The following is a 21,337-nucleotide window of genomic DNA, read 5'->3' on the forward strand; positions in this document are numbered from 1 at the left end:
GAAGCCCTCAATAAGTCTTTAAAAGGACTATCATTTAATCATGTCCTCTAGTATTGTACTTTTTGTGTTTAACTTTATCACAAACTTGATGCATAAGGAAAAATGAAGGTGAGAATGATAGTTGTTAATGTTATATATATAGTAGTAAGTATTATTACATGACTGTTATTATTCTAATTCGGTGGTTTGGACACGTGGAAAGAAGGTTAGAAAATATCTAAGTAGGAAAGTGAATAAGTTGAAAATTAGACACGGAAAAAAAACTCTAAAAAAATTATACATGATGCAGTAAAAAAAAAAATCTACTAATTTTACTGTAAATATAATAAGGAATAAAGTATCATTTTTGTCCCTAACGTTTGGGGTAAGTCCTATTTTTGTCCCTAATGTTTAAATCGTCCTATTTGTATCCTTAACATTTATAAAAGTGATTCAATGTTATCCTACTATCAATTATATTAACAAATCAGATTATATTTTTCAATTATTCTCACTTGGATGTATTCATTCTCAATTAGGTCTCACTTAGATGTGTTCGATTTTAATATTATACCCACTATTTGTGTTTAGATTCAATTATGTCCTAGAAAAGTGAATTATGTAAATGTTGTAAGAATTAGTTTCAACATTTGATGAGCTATTTTTCGAAGTAGATCATCGATTCTATCCCAGACATTTGTATTCTAACTACAAGAAGAGATTTTTAAAACTCAAACTAAAGCGCAAATGATGTATAATTGATAGCAGGATAACATTGAATCGCTTTTACAAACTTTAGAAATACAAATAAAACGATTTAAACGTTGGAGACACAAATAAGATTTATCCCAAACGTTGGGACAAAAACAATACTTTACTCAATAATAATACATGACAAGACTTAATAGTGTTGTTTAGTCCATAACTCCATACAATTAACTTCATCTAGTGAGATGATAAGATGATTAGAGTTAATAATATGAGGCGATAATACTAATACTTCCATAATACACCCTAGCAAGAAATTAAAGGGGTGGTAATAAGAATTACCCTAGCATGCATAGAGACAGAGAAGCACACACTGTTGAGGATTAATTTCTATGACCAACCACTAAGGTAAACTCTTTTAACCCTCTCATTCGACTTAGCATGCACGAAACAAGTCACCTTTAATGCCCTGCTGGAGTGGTGACAGAGTAGTAACCTTCACTCTATCTCTATCTCTATCGCTACCTCCCATCCTCTTAAATATTTCAATTCATGCCTCAGAATACGCACTACACAATTCAATATCAATAAAAACAATGTACCCTTATTAAATTCTCTTCACTTTATAACCTATACTATAGACTATATGCTTCAAATATCTTAGCCCTTCTTTCTTCTTCTTCATCATTCCTAGCACAGCAAAAAAATGGCTAACAAGCTAACAATGGTTGGATACTACATTATTCTAATAACAAACTGTGTTCTCTTGAGCACTCTCTGCTTATCATCATCTGCAAATGCTAAATTTGCAAAGAAGACTTACATCATTCAAATGGATAAGTCTGCAAAGCCAAACACATTTTCCAACCACCTTGAATGGTATTCATCAAAAGTGAAATCAGTTCTGTCCAAATCTGATGATGAGATACGCAACGAAGAAGAAGAGAGGATCATATACACTTACGAAACAGCTTTTCATGGCGTGGCTGCAAAGTTGACCGAAGAAGAAGCAGAGAAGCTAGAATCAGAAGAAGGAGTAGTGGCCATATTCCCAGAAACAAAGTACACGCTTCACACAACAAGAAGCCCAGGTTTTCTGGGCCTTGAACCATTGGATAGCACCGACAAAATCTGGTCAGAGAATGTTGCTGATCATGATGTCATCGTTGGAGTGCTGGACACAGGGATTTGGCCCGAGAGTGAAAGCTTCAACGACACAGGAATGAAACCGGTTCCTTCTCACTGGAGAGGAGCCTGCGAAATCGGAAGAGGATTCAGGAAGAGCAACTGCAACAAGAAGATTGTGGGAGCAAGAATATTCTACCGCGGGTATGAATCCGCAACAGGAAGAATGGACGAGAAAGCAGAATACAAATCACCAAGAGATCAAGATGGTCATGGAACTCACACTGCAGCAACAGTTGCAGGTTCACCGGTGCGCGGTGCTAACCTTCTCGGCTACGCTTACGGCACCGCGAGAGGGATGGCACCGTCGGCAAGAATCGCAGCGTATAAAGTTTGCTGGACCGGTGGATGCTTCAGTTCTGATATTCTCTCAGCCGTGGACAGAGCCGTGGCTGACGGAGTAAACGTTCTATCAATCTCTTTAGGTGGCGGAGTCTCCTCTTACGACCGAGATTCTTTATCCGTTGCCGCATTTGGAGCAATGGAGCACGGAGTTTTTGTTTCTTGCTCTGCCGGAAATGCAGGCCCTGACCCTGTGAGTCTGACCAATGTTTCACCATGGATCACCACCGTTGGAGCAAGCACAATGGACAGAGATTTTCCTGCTGAAGTGAGGCTTGGAAATGGAAGAACCATAGCCGGTTCTTCGCTCTACAAAGGAACAAGCGTTCTCTCGTTGAAGAAGCAGTATCCTCTGGTGTACTTAGGAGGCAACTCATCATCCCTGGATCCAAGATCTTTGTGCTTGGAAGGAACCTTGGATCCTAAAATAGTGAAAGGGAAGATTGTGATCTGTGACAGGGGAATCAGTGCAAGAGTTCAGAAGGGGCAAGTAGTGGCATCAGCAGGAGGAGTTGGAATGATTCTAACAAACACCGCCACCAACGGCGAAGAGCTTGTTGCCGACTGCCACCTCCTTCCGGCGGTGGCAATCGGAGAGACAGAAGGAAAAGAGCTCAAACGTTACGTGTTAACAAAAAAGAACGGAAAAGCAACTGCAACTCTGGCTTTCATGAACACAAGATTGGGAATTAGGCCTTCCCCTGTGGTGGCTGCGTTTTCTTCAAGAGGGCCTAATTTCTTAACACTTGAGATTCTGAAACCTGATCTGGTGGCTCCCGGTGTCAACATTCTTGCCGCGTGGAGCGGCCTCATTGGTCCATCTAGCTTGCAGACAGATCACAGAAGGGTCAAGTTCAACATACTCTCCGGAACTTCAATGTCATGCCCTCATGTTAGTGGTGTTGCCGCATTCATCAAGTCTAAGCATCCTCAATGGAGTCCTGCAGCTATCAAATCTGCACTCATGACAACCGCTTATGTTCATGACAACACAATCAAGCCTCTCAAAGATGCATCTAGTGCTGTTCCTTCCACTCCTTATGATCATGGTGCTGGCCACATTAATCCAAGAAAGGCTCTTGACCCTGGCTTAGTCTATGACATTAGTCCACAGGATTACTTCGAATTCTTGTGCACACAGAAGCTAACTACACCACAGTTAAGAGTTTTTGGCAAATCCTCTAACAGAACTTGCAAGCACTATCTTTCAACTGCTGCTGACTTGAACTATCCAGCAATATCTGTGCTGTTTCCTGAGAAAGCTTCTGTTTCTTCTTTGACTGTTCATAGAACTGTTACCAATGTAGGACCTGCTGTTTCCAAGTACCATGTGATGGTGTCACCATTCATAGGTGCTTCTGTGAAAGTTGAGCCTGATGTGTTGAATTTCACAACCAAGTATCAAAAATTGTCTTATAAGGTTACGTTTACTACAAGGTCTAGGCCTAAGGAACCCGAATTTGGAGGTCTGGTTTGGAAGGATGGTGTGCACAGGGTGAGAAGCCCCATTGTCATAACATATATGCCTCCAATATGATGAACAATGATTATGAACTTCTCTGGAACTAGTTCCAAATTTTCACCTGTTTTTTATTTTTATTTATTTTGTTTTTTTTGTAGTAAGCAAACTTTATGTACCAAGAAGTGCATGCAGTTTTATTACAGAATATGCTTTGATGATGTTGGCTGCATCTATCCAATAATGACCTTTCATTTCATTTCATCATTATTATTCCACACTTCAACCAACTTATAGATCAATCTATTCCAGTTGTGAATTTCATTTCAAATGTTGTTGTTGTAGCATGAGCTCTATTGTTTCCTCAGTCACATCTATTATTAATACTTAGCTTTCACAAACAGTCATCTTAAAAAGTATTTTTTGGCTATGATACAATACAAGAGTACAAAGCTTAGTCCACTTAGTGAAGGTCTTAGCATAAGTTAATCATTTCCAAGAGGAATTAAAGTAGTATTAGACAAATGTAAGAGGATCATGTGGATTGGTGTATGCTCCTCCAAAATTCATACACAGATTAAGGAATCTTGTCGGAATCTTGTCTTGGAGACAAGAATTAAGGCAAGCGTGGTCCGTGTTTAATTTTAATTTGATGAAGAAACTGTACTGATAAATTTTAGAAAATTAATATTTTTATTTTCTTTTATAAAAGTTTTGAAAATGTAAACAAAATAAAAATATTTTCTCAAACGAAAAAGGCTTTAGAATTTATTGACTCATACATCCACGATACATCTACAAAATTTTAACACACAATTATAATAAGGAGTGAAAACTCATCCGGCCTGACAATTATCTCGAAAGGACAACGAGGCTCCTAAGAAAAAAAAACACCCAATTCGGTCCCTGATAATTTTTTTTGGGACTGATTAGCCCCTGTGCTAAAAAAATAACATTGATTTTTTTTTTTGCACAGGGACCTCGTTGTCCTTTCGAAGTAATTGTCAGAGACTGGGTTGGATTTTTTTTTTGTCAGGAGCCGAGTTGAGATTTTTTTTTGTCAGGAGCCTCGTTGTCTTTCAAGGTAATTGTCAGGGGCTGATTTGTGTTTTATTCTTATAATAAGTAATTAATTTTCCTTCTTAGTGAAGTAAGGATGACCCAAACGGATGATAAATAAAATAAGAGTACTCTTCAAGAATCCTTTGACCATTTTGAAACTCTAAATTGATATTACACGAGAGAAATGGGAAGCATTTACACAACAAATATCTTCATATTTATTTTCTAAATTTTTTTTTTTTTTAAATATCTATCTTATTCTATTGAATTCATTTTGGGCAAGACAGACACAAGGTAGTACTCCTTGCATGTGAGTATCTACAGAAAGCTGGCCCCATCAATAAATATATAGTGGTCCAACTTTTATTACAGGTGTTGATATTTTTCATTCTGAGTCACAGCAACTTTCTATGAAGAACCACTATTTAATTGTTTTTCAAAGACAGGAACATTGCTTATGATTGTTTCTGATTGCCGTAAGAGTAGGGGTGAAAACAGACTTTACTCTCAATAGATTAGATTTGTCATTTATAGATTTTTTTTAAAATATTAAATTTAATCTATTATTAAGTTTGAGGTGATCTTTAACCTGTTAAAAGACTTTTTTTTCTTTTTTTTACAAAAGTAAAATTTAAAAATACTATTCATAACAAATATTTTTTAATAAAAATTACTTATATATAATATATAAATTTAATATTTACAAAAAATTATAAGTTTTAAAATATTTAAAAATATACAAAAATATTTATAATAAAATATAATAAATTTAAAAATATCTAATAACTTTATTAATAATAAACGATTATTTATATTTTAATAAGTCTAGATAAATTTAACAAATCAATAAAGTTAATTAGTAAATTTGATTTGACTTATTAATACATTTAAGATTTTTATAATAATTGAAGCTGAATCTATTTTATAATAGATCAGGCCAAACTAAATTCAAACCAAGTTATACCTGAACTATTTCTACCCTTGCGTAGGAGTAATTTAAGGCCTACTCTAGTGTTTGTTTAAGCATGATTATTTTATATAGTAGACAGATTAAATGGGAACCGGGTACAATGGTTAAGATTCAATCACAATTCACAAACACATGTACTTATATAACTATATATAAATAACAATATCATAAGAAAAATCATGCAGTAAATTTTGTAACATTAATCTTCTGGATTTCTATATGGTCATGTTAAAGAAATTAACATGATTAGACGTAAATCCCCTAGAATTAGGTTCTTTCTGACCTGGAAAGAAAGAGGAAGTAGTAGAGAAAAACATTCCTATAGATAGTCTTTTGGGTCGGGAACAACATTTTAATGGATGGCAAACTTTTTGGCCCTACTCATTTGGGCCAATCACTCGAAAAAAGGAGATGATATTCAAAGCCCAAAATCTGCTGCAAACCTGGTTAGGATTTAGGTTTTTTGGTTTGGTTGGGATTTACCCATCTAGGATTTAAATATAAGGAGAAACTCACTTGCGGTTAATTTTACGTGAAGTTGATAATAGAAAATCATTAAATTATGATAAAAATTCAGGTGAAGTCGAGAAGTTGATACCTGAGAGCCGTTAAATAAAAATTTAGTTAAATTATTTAACGGCTCTCAGGTATCAACTTCACGTAAAGTCAACTACACCTAAATTTCCACCTTAAATTATTTAACAAATTTAATTAAATTATCATTTAACGATACTTAATTATCAACTTCACATAAAATCAATTTTCACCTTACATGTGACTGTCTCTCCAAAAGGAACAATATCAGATTAAGAGGAAAGAGAGTAAAGTTTCAGTCAAAGGTGAACTACACCTTGAGGATAACAATTTTATTGTTAAGTGGCATAATAACCAACTAACCGTAACATGGTCCGTTGACGCTTGCTTAGCTTAGGTGGAACTTCAAGTGCAGTCGATTTTACGTGAAATTATACCTGACAATTGTTAGATAATTTAATTGATTTGACTAAATTTTCATTTAATGACTCTTATATATCCACTTCACATGAGTTCTCACCAAATTCTTAATCTATATCATAATGAAAATGTCTTATATACCGTGTGCTCTAATTACAGTTCTTTTACTGCAATGTCGGTGACACACGTCTCTTCGCGTGGTTACTAATTGCCATATATATAAAGTAGGGACGACATTTTCATTTTCATTTTCAAACTCACATGTATTCTAATCTTATTCAAGACAATATTTATTCAACTGTTAAAATTTTTATAAAACCATGACTGTTATAGTTGATAGTTTATATATTGGTGATGGCTTAGAATTTAAGATTATTATTAAGAGAAATAATTAAATTTCTACTCTTCTAATTGACGTGTGTTAGTAGCTTTTTAATCTTTTATCAATTGAAACAATTATCTTTAAGTTTGTTTTCGAAGAAGTAATCTATCTATATATATACGTATCAAAGAAAACAGATCAGAATTTTGTACCCTAGAAAATTTATGTCCCATTCTTCCTTAAAAAAAAAAAAAAACTTAAATCACCAAATTGTAGAGCAATATAAGTCGGCTAAAAAGTTTGAACGATCTACGATTCTACTGTTTAACTTGGATATATACTTGCTGGTGGTATTTGAAGTTCGACTAATTTTATGCATAAGACTTCATTTTTAAAAAAAGAAAAAGCAACTTTAATAATAATAATAAAAAAAAGCTATTAATTTAAGCATAATGCAGAGCCGGCAGTGTAAGGGAAATTGTGGTTGTGATGGTTACTTGCAAAATTGTATAATTGAAACTTGTAAAGCGAATCATACAAGTGGCACTAAATTAAAAAGAGGAGCTTATTCCATACACAAATAAACTTTGATATAAGAGGTTGACCTAGTTCTCTCGCGTGTCGTCATGCATTTAGCAATTTAGCAATATCCAATCTAGAAGCTGCACATCTTTGAACTTGATTATTAATTTATTATATATGCTAATCAACCAAAATCTCCAGTCTAAACTACCATTAGAGGATTTGTGGTCCCCACCTTTTTTGTAAGCACACGTGTGTCCATAAATTACTATGCTTTTGCGTCTTGAATGGGAAAATTATTTTTATATATACACGTCGGTTTTTTTTGTTTATTTCTATATTAAATAATTTTGATTGTCAAGCCATGGCAATTAGATTAGCCCTCAAGAAACGAAAAAACAAAATGAAAAGCAATTGTGTTTGCATCTAAATATAGATAGGATCGGATAACGCATATATGTGTGGTGGTGCAGAGTAATAAAGTTGAATAGGCAGAAAGCAGAAAGAAGCAGTGAAGAAAGCAGACATGCATTGCTGTGTAATTAAATGGATGGACAAGGATCTGGTCATGTCTTAGTCCAATAAGGGAGAGTTTCCTTCCTTTTGAGTTTTATCTGATACATATGTTATATGTATATGTACCACGAGGCTTCACTACTCCGTCTTGTCTATACCATTACACCAACATGCATACCCCACACATACGGTGCACCACCAACCATCTATTTGTAAATGTGCATCAATCCATTTCAAATCTCACTCTATTAAACTCACCTTTTTTTTTCAAAAAAATATAATGATATATATATATATATATATATAGAGCAATGCTAGGGGGCAGCAATTTTTGTGATTGTTAGCCATCAATGATGATTTGATGGTGTGAGATTGGTGTGAGATTTCATCCAATGGCTCACCTTTCTCTGCTGGTTACATGCTGGCCAAAATTCATTAAAATTGCTGGCCCCTAAACTTTTCCAATAAATATATATATATATATATATATATATATATATATATGTTAATATTAGTATTGAACTTATCATAGTGTAGATATATACAAGGGTAAAGTATACTTTTTGTCTCTAAAATTTAATAAAAGTTTTAAAAATATCCCTAAGTTTTATTTTGTTTCAATTTTGTCCCAAAATTTTTCGATTTGTATCAAATATATCCTCGACGGTTAAATTTTCAAAAAAAAATTAAAATCAATCTAACAATAATGCATGAAAATTATGCTTGATTTGCTTGTATTGAGGGTTGTTCTTATGAAATTGTTGTTGAATTGGTCTTAAATTTTTTGAAAAATTAGCCGTCAGGGGTATATTTGATGCAAATAAAAAACTTTTGGAACAAAATTGAAACAAAATAAAACTTAGGAGTATTTTTAAAACTTTTGTAAAACTTTAGGGATAAAAAAATACTTTACCCTATATATAATGTAATTAAAAATTCTAATTCTCTTCTTGATCCTAATTGTAGGGAGTTTTATTAAATTTTCTTTAATTTTTATCTAATTTTTTCTATTTTTTGATATAATATCGTATCAGTATCAAACTACTCATATAAAGATGTGCAAAGATGATAATTTAGAATCGTTAAATGATTTGATCTATTTGATTACACTGCTTAACATAACGTGTGTTTATATTTTAATTATTATATTCACTTAATCTATTATAAATTTTTTATTTTTTCTTTCATTTCTTATCAATTATTTTCAATTAAAAACATATGAAAATATACACAAAGTAAATGCATAAATATTTTTTTGATAATTTAATGCCATGCGAAAATGAATATTGCTCTATACAAAAATAAGAAAAAGAAAAAGAATATTGCTAATCATAGTGAATGACTTCTCCTCAGTCTGTATCATCATGCCTTATTTATTAATGTATGTATTTAAGGAGACATAAAAAATCAACTTATAATCAATAACAAATTCATGGTCCAAAAATGTACAAGTTAATATATCCAAAATTTGTCATTTGATTACTTGTTATTTTTCATTATTTCTCCAAAGAAGAGTGCTAGGAGTCAGCAACTTTTGGTATTTGTAGTCATCAAATAGTCATAAAAAATGATTTTAATGGTGTGAGATTGGTGTAAGATTTCATCTAATGACTCACTTTTCTTTACTGGTTACATGCTGGCCAGAATTTAGAAAAGTTGCTGGCCCAAAACTTTTCCTTCTCGAAATTTATCCATATATCACCGTTGCTAACAAAAGCAGAACAAGCAAAATATATTTATATAGAAGAATATGTTATTCATTTCACATATGATATGAATCACGTTATTAGGATCAACATTTTTATCATTAATATAAAAAAGAAATAACAAATAAGTATATTCTCTATACTTTTTTGTGGAAGAGTAAGAAAAGAAATTGATTTGTTAGTTACTTTACTTATTGATTAAAAAAATTATTGTAGTTGCACGAATAGAAAGTCTAACAAGAAGTATACTAATAATTCCAAATTATCCACCTAAAAAGGGGTCAAAGAGAAACGAGCTACCACATGATCATATATAAGCACGGGGATGCGGGTTTGTCTCAATTCTCAAGTTTGAACCGGCATGATAAAATTAAATCAAATTTCATTATTTTTTCCTACAATAAGAAACTTTATTTGCTATTTTTACAATCTTCAATTCTTCATGACGTTTACATTTTATTTTATTTCGAAACTATAGTAATAAGAATTTGCTTCATGTATTGTTTTTATATTGCTAATTAATATACAAGTACTTTTTAGATAGTTATTACATAATTAATGACATATTAATTCATAACTTAATTTACTTGTACAAATATGAATCCATACTACATGAAAATTGGATATATAATGTTAGGAAAACAAAAAAAAAAATTGTTAAAATTGACCTTATTTAATATTTATTAATTATTGTACAATAATTAATGAATATTAAATAAGATAAATTTTGACTGTTTTTATTTAATATTTTTTGTTATTAAATATTTTTTATTTTATAAAATAGCGTTTGTTTTTAGAGACTAAAATTAAAATTGGAAATTATAATTCAATATTATATTTGGTGGTAAAAAATTGGAATTAAAATTTTAGTTTTAGATATAAAATTTCAAATTTTTAAGTACTTTCAAAAAGTCGAGACAAAAGAAATTGAAATTTCTTAGACTAAAGACTTAAACTATAACAATATTTCCTTTTAAAAGTATTCTTATTTAATTTTTTAAATTATAAATTTATTTTTCAATTTTAATATTTATTAAAATAAAATTTTAATTTAATTTCTATTTCTTATTTTTTTTCCTCTCCGTTGCAGTCTCTCTTTAAAACATAGCCTAAAGGTGTGAAACCGCGATAGATAAGATCGAGTTGCAATAATTGGTGTTTCTTTCTAATTTGTCTTGTAATGAAAGGAAGAGTTGAGTCAAAAAAGCATTATAAAGTATGAACATATATAGAGCATGTATTATGAATCTTAGGCAATGAATCTATCTTCTACAATATTCATATGCAAAGCATGAATCATAAAAGGCTAAAAAATAAGTGCCGCGTTTACAGGTAGACAATGAATTGAAGTAACTAATACTACTAACTATAGTCCTAGCCTGTGCTATACATATATGTAGGAATCAACACACATAATCACAAATGTATATTACCAATAAACACCGCCCATCAATATTTATTTATATCGCCCCATTTTCCCCCTTGGTTACAAGTTAACTCATCACACTTGCTATGGACTACTAAGGCGGAGTATTTAATTGGTAGATCAAAAAAACAGTTCTTATAAAAGTAATTAATGTCATTGTTTTAGCCTTGCTTACTCAAAACACATTTACAACAACTACCTATAATTTAAAGAGACTTAATTATCAAAGTACTAACTAGTAATAAAATGTAGATGGAGTTGATAATGCACCTTTATTTTTCTAAAATACTAGTAACATAGACGTGATTTTTTTTTTTTTAAATAAAGATGATGCGGTACTAAAATTGGAGGTAGCTATATAAGTAAAGAGGGTTATGGAAATGGAAGTAGCCAAGTAGAGTAGAAGAAAACAATAAATGAATAGATACATAGTGTAACTGTATTCAGTATTCTTCTATTCTCGAATATCCAGAGACGCATTAAAAACCCCCCTCAGAAGACTAACAAACTAGTTGGCAATTCACATGAAAAGATGCCATCACGCCACCTGTCCACGTCATCGCCACCAAACAAACCCCAAAACCATGTCTTCTCCTCCGCCTCCTCTTTCTTCGTCCTCTTCTTCCTCTGCCTTCGAAACCCAACAAGGAAGAAGAACCGGACAACTCCTTCTTCTGACTCCGACTCCAACCCTCCTCACCGCTTCTCCTACTCCCTCCTCCGCCGCGCCACCAACTCCTTCTCCACCATCCTCGGCCATGGAGGCTTTGGCCCTGTCTTCTCCGCCTCCCTCGCCGGAAAACCCCTCGCCGTTAAGCTCATGGACTCCTCTGCATCCCTCCAAGGGGAGCGCGAGTTCCACAACGAGCTCCTCTTCGCTTCCAGGCTCCTCCGTTCATCCTCCTCCTCCACGTGCCGTCACGTGGTCCCTGCTATAGGGTTCGCCTCCGACCCCAAACGGCGCCGTTTCCTCATCGTGTACGACCTCATGCACAACGGCAACCTCCACGACGCACTCCTCCGCCGAAAATCCCCTGAGCTCATGCGATGGCAGACGAGATTCTCCGTCGCACTGGACGTCGCGAGAGGGTTACAGTTTCTTCATTCCTGCGACCCTCCGGTGATTCACGGCGATATCAAGCCCAGTAATGTTCTCTTGGACCGGTCCTTTGCGGCCAAGATAGGAGACTTTGGACTTGCGAGGTTCAAGACGGAGAACAGGTTGGAAGCTGAGGCTTTGGGGTGCGAGAGTGACGGTGCCTCTGTTTTTGAGGAGCAATCTCCGGAAGGACCAATTCCATCGCCTGATGCAGTTGTGAAGAAAAATGGGAAGGGTGTGGGGGGCAATTTGGTAAATGAAGAGAACGGAGGTTCATCGGGTGCTGTGTTGAAGGATTATGTGATGGATTGGATTGGGAATGACGTTGGAATGCAGAGACCCAAAGCTGAGTTGACTGCTTCTGCTTCTGCTGCTTCTACCAGTGCAAAGGATGAGATCAACAAGAAGAAGAAGAAGAATAATAGCAGTAGTAGTAGGAGGAAACTGGAATGGTGGGAATCTATGGATGAGGACGGTGATGTTTTGAAGAAGCAGAGAAGAAGGCCTGTGAGGGAATGGTGGAAGGAGGAGTATTCTCAAGAGCTTGCTAGCAAGAAGAAAAAGAAAAACAAAAAGAAGAAAGAAAAGGATAGAAATGGTGCAGAGAGAGAGAGTGATGAGTGGTGGTTCAGGGAGATTAAGAAAAGCGGTAGCAGGAACAGCGTAGATTCATGGGTAGATGATGGTGAAATCCCCAAGAGTGGCGCTATGAGCAGCAACCAAAGCATGAGAGGGACGGTGTTCTATGTTGCTCCAGAGTGTGGTGGCGATGCGTCGGAGAAGTGCGATGTGTACAGTTTCGGGGTGTTATTGCTTGTAATAGTGTCTGGGAGGCGTCCATTGGAGGTGACTACTGGTTCACCATTGTCGAGCAGTGAGTTTCAGAGAGCGAATCTTGTGTCGTGGGGTCGCCATTGCAGCCGCAAAGGGAAGCTGCTTGATCTTGTTGATGAATCCATTCAGGGTTTGGATAAAGAGCAGGCTCTGCTCTGTATCAAGGTTGCGTTGCTCTGTTTGCTCAAGTCACCGTCTCGTCGTCCTTCAATGAAAGAGGTTGTTGGGATGCTTAGTGGGGAATTGGACCCATCTCAATTGCCCCTTCACTATTCATCTTCATCATCCACTCAACAGTAGCAATTCTACTTTGCTGTAAATTTCCCTTTTAGTTGCGTTGACTCTCTTTTGTTTTCACTTTTGCTAGTTTTGATTGATTTCTCTATTTCACACTAACTTTGAGGCATGCTTTAGTGGAGAGGCCATCTTTGTAGTTCACAACTTTTGCTAATCAGAAACCCTTCTTACTTTTGTGTAACATCTTTTGGTAATTGATTGTTGTCGTTTTTCTGATTATGCAAATTGACTTGGACAGTTGGACATACATACAGTTTTCCACAGATCAATGAAATCATCCGAGAATATTGGATAAAAACCCGTCTACGAATGGAGAATGGTGCAACGCCTTACGACATATGTTATATTCAACTATACTACTATGCACTTTGCTTTCTCCATCATACTTCTAATTCACTAATAAGTATTAAGTAATAACTACGCTATAGTAATGGGCCACTAATGGGTACAGTTAGGGCTGGCAAAAAAATCCAAATCTTGGATTTTAAATCCAATTCAAACCAAACCATTTTAAAAAAATTAATTTTAAATAAAAAAATTCAAATCACATTATATTAATTAAGTCCTGCTAGGAGCCAATGGACTATTTGTACAATGTGTACAATGGGCTATTGAGTTACAAAATGAACATCTCCCATATTATCTAAAATAACCATCCGAGTACTAGGGATAATAAACATTTTCCCAAAAGCTTAAACTGATTTTTGGGTTTACCAAGGATCGAACTCTTGACCTTTCGAATCTAGAATTCTAATACCATGTCATGATGAAAAAAAGTAATTTTAATGGTTATATCTCTAATACTTCCTAAACCTCTATTGTACACATTGTTTGCTTGTGTGAAAATTTACTATTTTATTGTAAAATTGCTGAAATTGTTGCTGAAACTATTGAGATTGTGTAATCCTATTGAGATATTGCTGCTGGAATTCTTGAGTTTGAATTGCATTTTGATTAATTGATTTTCATACTTAGTTCTTTGTCCAACCATTAATCAAAGAAAATGAATAAATAAATAAATGAAGCATTTACTCATTTGTGTGAGTGGGAATGCAGAGAATCAAGGAAGCAACAATTATACAATGGCGACAGAGTTAGCCGCTGAAGTCAGATACATCATATATCATCATTCTGTGACATTAGCTTTTTATTTTCTCACCTTATTTTTCATCAAGTCAGAAATTAATCTATTATAACTTTAAAGTTTGTTGCTGATGGATAAATTGGGTTATGTCTTGTGTGTAGGACGATAATATTATTGGAATGATCCATTTAGATCAGAGGACTTGTCCTCAAGTGCAATATAAAGCTTTTCTTTAAATTTTTGTTACAATCTTAAATTGTAAAGACTTTTTTGGCAGTAGCCTTGTCATAATTTTCTGTTTTCTTTTTCCAATTTCAATTTTCTGAACATTTCACCAATGATTTTATTTATGTTTATATTTAATTCCTCTAAATTTTTACTTAAAACCTACTGTTGATTGAAATATTATGCAGCTGCAATTGCTTGGCATGAGAATAGAAGGAAGTGGATCGGTGATAAGTCTCAAAATCAACCAAGAATAGCTAAGGAACCCGTTATTAGGTATACCTTATAGCCCAATTGATAATCTTGATAACTAGGTATGCTTAGTATTCTCATTTAGTTTAATACTTTCATTCTAAGATTTGTTTTAAAATGACAAAGGTATATTTTATTATTTGCAGATATATTTTTTTCAAAGGTTGTGGGTGTTTGATAATTTTGTTGGCAACTTGGCATCTTTTGATATTTTGTGGTTCTTGTTTTAGAGAGATTTTTCGGTGATATCCTCTTGATGTTTTGAGAATAATTAAATGTTATATAGATTAGCTATTGTTATTAGATTTATAAAGAATCAAATTCTAGTTGTAATGAACCTATACACTTTAAAATGACTTTAGTATTAATTTTACTTTTAAAAAAATTATGGTTTGAAAATTGAATTTCTAAAAATTGGTTTTAAAAGTGGATTTTTTGTTAAAATATCTGGTTTGGAAATTAGATTTTTAAAAACTAGTTTGAAAACTGAATTTTTGGTTGAAAAAACTGGTTTTAAAACTGGATTTTCAAAAATTGGTTTTAAAATTGAATTTTTTGTTTAAAAATCTGGTTCTAAAACTGGATTAAAAAAAAACCAAAATTTAAATTTGGAGATTAAAAAATCGAATTTAAAACTGATTTATAAATAAAATCGAATTTAAAATTGAATTTTTTGTTTAAAAATCTGGTTCTAAAATTGGATTAAAAAAAAACCAAAATTTAAATTTGGAGATTAAAAAATCGAATTTAAAACCGATTTATAAATAAAATCGAATTTAACTTCTAAAACTGATTTAAAATCGGTTTTTTGTTTTTTCAAATCGGTTTAGAACCAATTTCTCTCTTCAATGTTCAATCTAATTCCGCTTTGGTTTTATAAACCACAAAACTGATTCTAAAATGGATCCAGTTTAGATTTTTAAAAATTCAAACTATGCCCACCTTTGAGTGCCAGTGATTTTTAAGAAGAGCCATGCAAGCAAGCAACCAAAATTCTCATGTTATTTGAAAAGATGATCGGGATTTCACAAGTACAATGTTCAACCACACTAATGCTTGGAAACTAATGTTTCTATAATGTTTATAAGAGAGTAGAGACCACTTGAATCTTGATTCGCTAGAATCTTTATGTTTCCAATAGTGCAGGATGATGCCATTATTTTAATTATCGACAAAAATACAAACAGGAATCCAATAAAGAAAAAAAAGAAAAACCTAACAAGAAGAAAAAACATTGAGTATTGAGACGAGGAGTTCATAAAAAATACGAACCATTCAAATGAAAAACAAAAAAAGAAAATTGAATAACTCACTCATAATGCTGTTAAAGATTGAATAATTCATTTATAATGCTGTTAAAGAGGTTTTCTGCTACAAATTTTACAGCTATATTCATGGTTACATGTCGGTTATATAAACCAAAGAAGATTGATTATCTTCCCCTTTCAACTGAATTGTTGGACAACTTCGTTGCATTGAACGGCAGTGTAGGAGAATTTTCCTGCCGAATGGTCCTCAGGTTCCATACTAAAAATATTATGGTCGATGGCGTTGAATTTTCTTTCAAGAGAGAAAGGACTAACACAAGAACGATATATAAAGACCCCGGTGACCAAATTTTTAATTTTCGAGAATGGTTGGTTAACATAAAAATGTAGCTCTCAAACTGGCCAACCCGACCTATTTAGGTCCAGTCGGTTTAAGTTTGCGTGTTAAATGGCCGGGCTCATTTAACTTGCTTCATTCGCAGGCCATAAAATTTTAGTCCGATCTGTTTATGGTCAATCCAATAAATTAAACGAGTTGTCTTATTTATCTTTTTATTTTATTTTTTAAAAAATATTTTGACTAAAAATATCATTTTTAGGTTAAAAACTTTTAACAAATAGTATTTTTTTAGTTGATGGGTCAAATCAAAAAACATATTGGCAAAAAGGGCTATTTAAAAAGAATGTAAAAAAAATAAACGAGCTTAATTTTAGAGGCAAAGTCCCGCCCATTAAAACGAGTTGGCCCCATAGCGACAAAATGGCCAACAGTAAATATATATTTTCAAAAAATGTCTTAGAAATTGAATTTTGATGTGATTTTTTGCAAGCATGATTATAAAAATGAGATATTATTATCTTTAAAATTTAGTGATTTTTCGTTAAGTATATATTTTTTTTGTTAACAACCAATAATACTTTTAAAAAATCACAAAAAATATATACGTAACAAAAAACACCAAAATTTAAGAATAATAATATCTCATTTTTCTAATCATGCTTGCGAAAAATCGCATTAAAGTTCAATCTCCAAGACATTTTTTGAAAATACGTATTTAATATTTTTGTCGTATTTTTAAATCATTTGAAGACATTTTTATTTGATAGTAAAATTCGGGTGCATTTTTGTAAACGTTTGAATAATTTGAGAGTGTTTTTTATAATTAACCCTTTGCAGAATATATCCATTAAAAGAAACAAAGAAAAAACTGCTACAAGATACCCTGAATTACGAGTATGAAATATTAAAAGGTTAAACCACTTTGAGCTGCAGTGAATTAGATGAAATTTGGTTTGAGAAGGAAAAAAATAATCTATTTATATAGAAGATAATAATGTTATTCTTATTTTAATAATGCCAACAATTATTTTGTGTACAAGTTCATACAAAATATCACGTAAAAGAATCATATAAAGAATGACATTATTGATTTTCTTTACATATAATTTTAAATGAGTGGTAAGTAGATAGTGAACATGCTATTACAATGATCAATTAAAAATAATAGATGATGATCATGCTATTTAATTAATTATTGTAGTTATCCTTTTCATTTTTTTATAAGATCTTAGAAAAAAAATTAAATAATGCTACGTATTTAAGTATTTTTATTAATTAAATTTAATTAAATTGATCTAATATCAACAAAAATTAATTATAAATAGTATTATTTTAAATTTTATTATTTAACTTAATTAGATTTAGGTCATAAAAAAACTTAAATGTATAGCATTACTAAAAAATAATTAAAAATAAAAAAATAAATCAAATAAATTCTATATTTTTAAATAAATTCTATATTTTTAAATGATTATAGTTATTGTAAAAAGTAGTTATTTTTTTTTTATTTGAACAGAGTCAGAAGAATAAAAAAAACTATCACTTAATATAAAGTAAAAGGATCGATTTTTTTTTTCAGTAAATAAAAGGATAGATTTAACTCTAGCCAGGGACGGATCCAGAAATAGTATCATGGGGCCAATAATATATATAATATTAAAAAATTAAAAAATTATGCAAAAAATTATATAATGTAAAATGCATTACAAAAATATACTGATAGAGAATATATTTTAAAGTGCAAAAAATATATATGTACTTTTTATTAACGAAGTGGTCGATTCCTCGTTTCATAAAATTCATTGATAATAGAATTTGTGTCAAATTTTTCTGCAATTTTCTTTTCAATATAATTAAAAGACAATTAGCAAGAAATTTATCTTTTATTTTGTTTCTGAATTATTCTTCACAATATTCATAGCTGAAAAAGAACTCTCAGTTGTAGTAGTTGAAACAGAGAAAATTAATACCAAATGAATAAAAAAGGACGCTCACAAGAAGAAAAAAATCTACTTTATAAAAATTGAAAAATTTTATTTAATTAAAAAATATTAGTAATAATATATTTTCATATTTTTTTAATATTGTTACTTAATTTTTAGATATTAAAAATCATTAATATTTAGATTAGACTAAATTTTTATTTATATTAGATTAAATACTAAATAAATTTTAAAAAAAATTAAATCGTACTTAATAACTTATTATTATTAATATTTTTTTTTTAAAGTTGGGCCGAAGCCTCCACTAATCCGTCCCTGACTCTAGCCAAATCTATCAATGTTGTATTTTCTATTTAGATGATCAAGTACAATATTACTACTAATAGACATTTAATATTACTGATAAAAGTATTTATTTTTACTGATATAATGTTATATAATTAAATATATTTATTGAATTATTTTATAATAATAATATATTAAAAATAAATTTATTAAAAAAAATATTTCGCGCCGTATTAGATAGAATTTGACCACTCAGTATAACCCAACAAGGTAAAGGATCACTCAATAACCTCTATGAAAGCATTCTATGTTGACAATCGATCCGCTCGATCACAAGAGAAATTTTGGAAAAGAACCAAGTGGGTCACACTAAGATTGAGTCTAACTCAATAAAGTTTGCGTCTTATAAATTTTATGTCAAATAATTATAATGCACTTATTTATAAAAAAGAAAAAATACTTGTTATCGAAAAGTTAATATTCATATTTAAATTATAATTTTATAGTTTTTTAATTTATATTTTAGTTCAAAAAGTGTGATTAAAAATAAAATAAATTTTCATTTTAAAAGGTAAAGTATATTTTTTATCTTTGAAATTTGTCAAAAATTTCAAAAATATCCTTAAGTTTTATTTTATTTTAATTTTGTCCATGAAGTTTTCAATTTACATCAAATATACTATTAACAACTAAATTTTCAAAAATTTTAAGACCAATCTAGTAATAATGCATGACAACTATGTCTAGTTTGTTTGTAGTGAAGGTTGTTCTTGTAAAATTGTTGCTGCATTAGTCCTAATTTTTTTAAAAAATTAGACGTTAGGAGTATATTTGATGCAGTTAAAAATTTTTTGAGACAAAATTGAAACAAAATAAAATTTAAAAATATTTTTAAAATTTTTAACAAACTTCAAAGGCAAAAAATATATTTTATCCAATTTAAAAAATATATTTTTTTAGTCTTCTTAGTAGAAGAATATAAAATAAAAAGACATCACATCCAGCTCAAAATTTATTAAGTTAATAAGTCTCTCGTCTTATAAATTTTCTACTTTTCTTTATTTTTTTATATTTTTTTTGATATGAGACTAATTTCATATATTTTTCACATTTATAACATTATGATGCTAATCTCTAAAATCATCTCCATTAACAATGAGATATAGCTCGTACAAAAATAATCGAAGTTAGTAAAATGTTCAAATGCTTGACTACTTATACTATGAACTAACTCGAATGATAAATGGAAATTTAAGAATTATAACTGGGTCAATTAATTTTTTAAAAATTAATTTAAAATTCGACCTAAATTTCATATATTAATCTGAATATAAGAATATTTATTCTCCACCATAGTCTATACTTCTCTAGCACTAAATGAATAAAAATTCTTAGAGAAATTACTCTGGGTCACGAAAATTTAAAAATTTGTCAATCATAAGCCAGGGTTGTGTGAGCATCTAAAAAACCACGGCCAAAAGTAGTTGCAGCATTATTAAAATAAAAATAAAATAAAAGGTGCAAGTAGCTGAGGAACTTGATTATTGAAGATCTCGTTTCCAAATCTTAATGATCATCTTTGGGTTTCTCCTTTCCATCTGGACAAGGATCTGCTTATGTTTATTAATCACCAAGTAGAAGATACGAGATCTGAATTTGAGGCAACAATGGGCGAAGAAAATCAGCATATAATCTGTTCACAATTATAAATTTTAGTTATACTATTGGTAAATATGTATGCGAAAGTATTACTCTATGTTTGTTTGGATTTAGTCTTTTGAAATTTTGATTTTATCTATTAGATTTATTGCATTCTTGTGTAGTTGTGTATCATTTAATTTATTAAGAAGTATAACAAATTAACTTTTAAATAATTAATATTAATTTTTTTTAGTTACATTTTTTAGAGAATTTAATATCTGTAATTAAAATTTTAGATTTCTTAAAATTTAAAATTTAAACAAATCAGTTCATGTTAATTGAACTCTTTATTTACAATAACATAACTTGTAAATAAAACAATAAGGATAAATATCATTGTTTCTATTTCTATATGAAAGTTTAAAAATTATTGATTGATGAATTGAAGTGCAATAAGTTGCAACAATTTGATGCGTCTATATATGATATTACATGAAATTGTTGAACACACAGGTGGAGGACTTGACAAGCATTGATCTTACTACTTACTAGGCTGAAACAGAAATTAAATCATGCAATCTTGCTTCATGCTAATTGTTCCAACTGACAGAGCTCCGTCCAACGTCAGAGCCGGACTATGATCATTCCTAATCTCAACTCTCACAACTTTCCCTTATTTGTTAACTTAATTATATGTAATTACTAGTACTTGATCTATATGTTAAATAAATTTCTGTATAGAGTGTGTGCAAGACTATGATGATCATCGTGCTTGATTAGTTTTTTTTTTCTTTGTTTTAAAAAACTTATATAGTGCTTAATTATGTAATATATCCTATTGTTCTACTTTACCTTCTCTCTCATATGTGTGTCCTTAACCTATCTTCTTCAGTTTATTATTTAGGGTATAACATTATT

The 21,337-nt window shown here is 31.2% G+C and overlaps 2 protein-coding genes across 2 annotated transcripts; both read left to right on the forward strand.

Moving 5' to 3' along the window:
* The first annotated feature begins 1,134 nt into the window (after positions 1-1,134).
* SBT1.3 (subtilase 1.3) lies at positions 1,135-3,940 on the forward strand. The gene has a single exon (XM_016319956.3). The coding sequence runs from the start codon at positions 1,394-1,396 to the stop codon at positions 3,749-3,751; it is 2,358 nt and encodes a 785-aa protein (XP_016175442.3). The 5' UTR covers positions 1,135-1,393; the 3' UTR covers positions 3,752-3,940.
* A 7,554-nt stretch (positions 3,941-11,494) lies between these two features.
* On the forward strand, positions 11,495-13,564 carry LOC107618681 (receptor-like serine/threonine-protein kinase At2g45590). Its single transcript, XM_016320811.3, has one exon. The coding sequence runs from the start codon at positions 11,684-11,686 to the stop codon at positions 13,382-13,384; it is 1,701 nt and encodes a 566-aa protein (XP_016176297.1). The 5' UTR covers positions 11,495-11,683; the 3' UTR covers positions 13,385-13,564.
* Positions 13,565-21,337: the final 7,773 nt, after the last annotated feature.

Source organism: Arachis ipaensis, chromosome B9 (genome assembly GCF_059453495.1).
Source record: "Arachis ipaensis isolate K30076 ecotype BB chromosome B9, ASM5945349v1, whole genome shotgun sequence".
NCBI lineage: Eukaryota > Viridiplantae > Streptophyta > Magnoliopsida > Fabales > Fabaceae > Arachis > Arachis ipaensis.

Bases quoted from the DNA above. Each gene is read 5' to 3' on its own strand.
- SBT1.3 (XM_016319956.3), top strand. From the start codon at position 1,394: ATGGCTAACAAGCTAACAATGGTTGGATACTACATTATTCTAATAACA.
- LOC107618681 (XM_016320811.3), top strand. From the start codon at position 11,684: ATGCCATCACGCCACCTGTCCACGTCATCGCCACCAAACAAACCCCAA.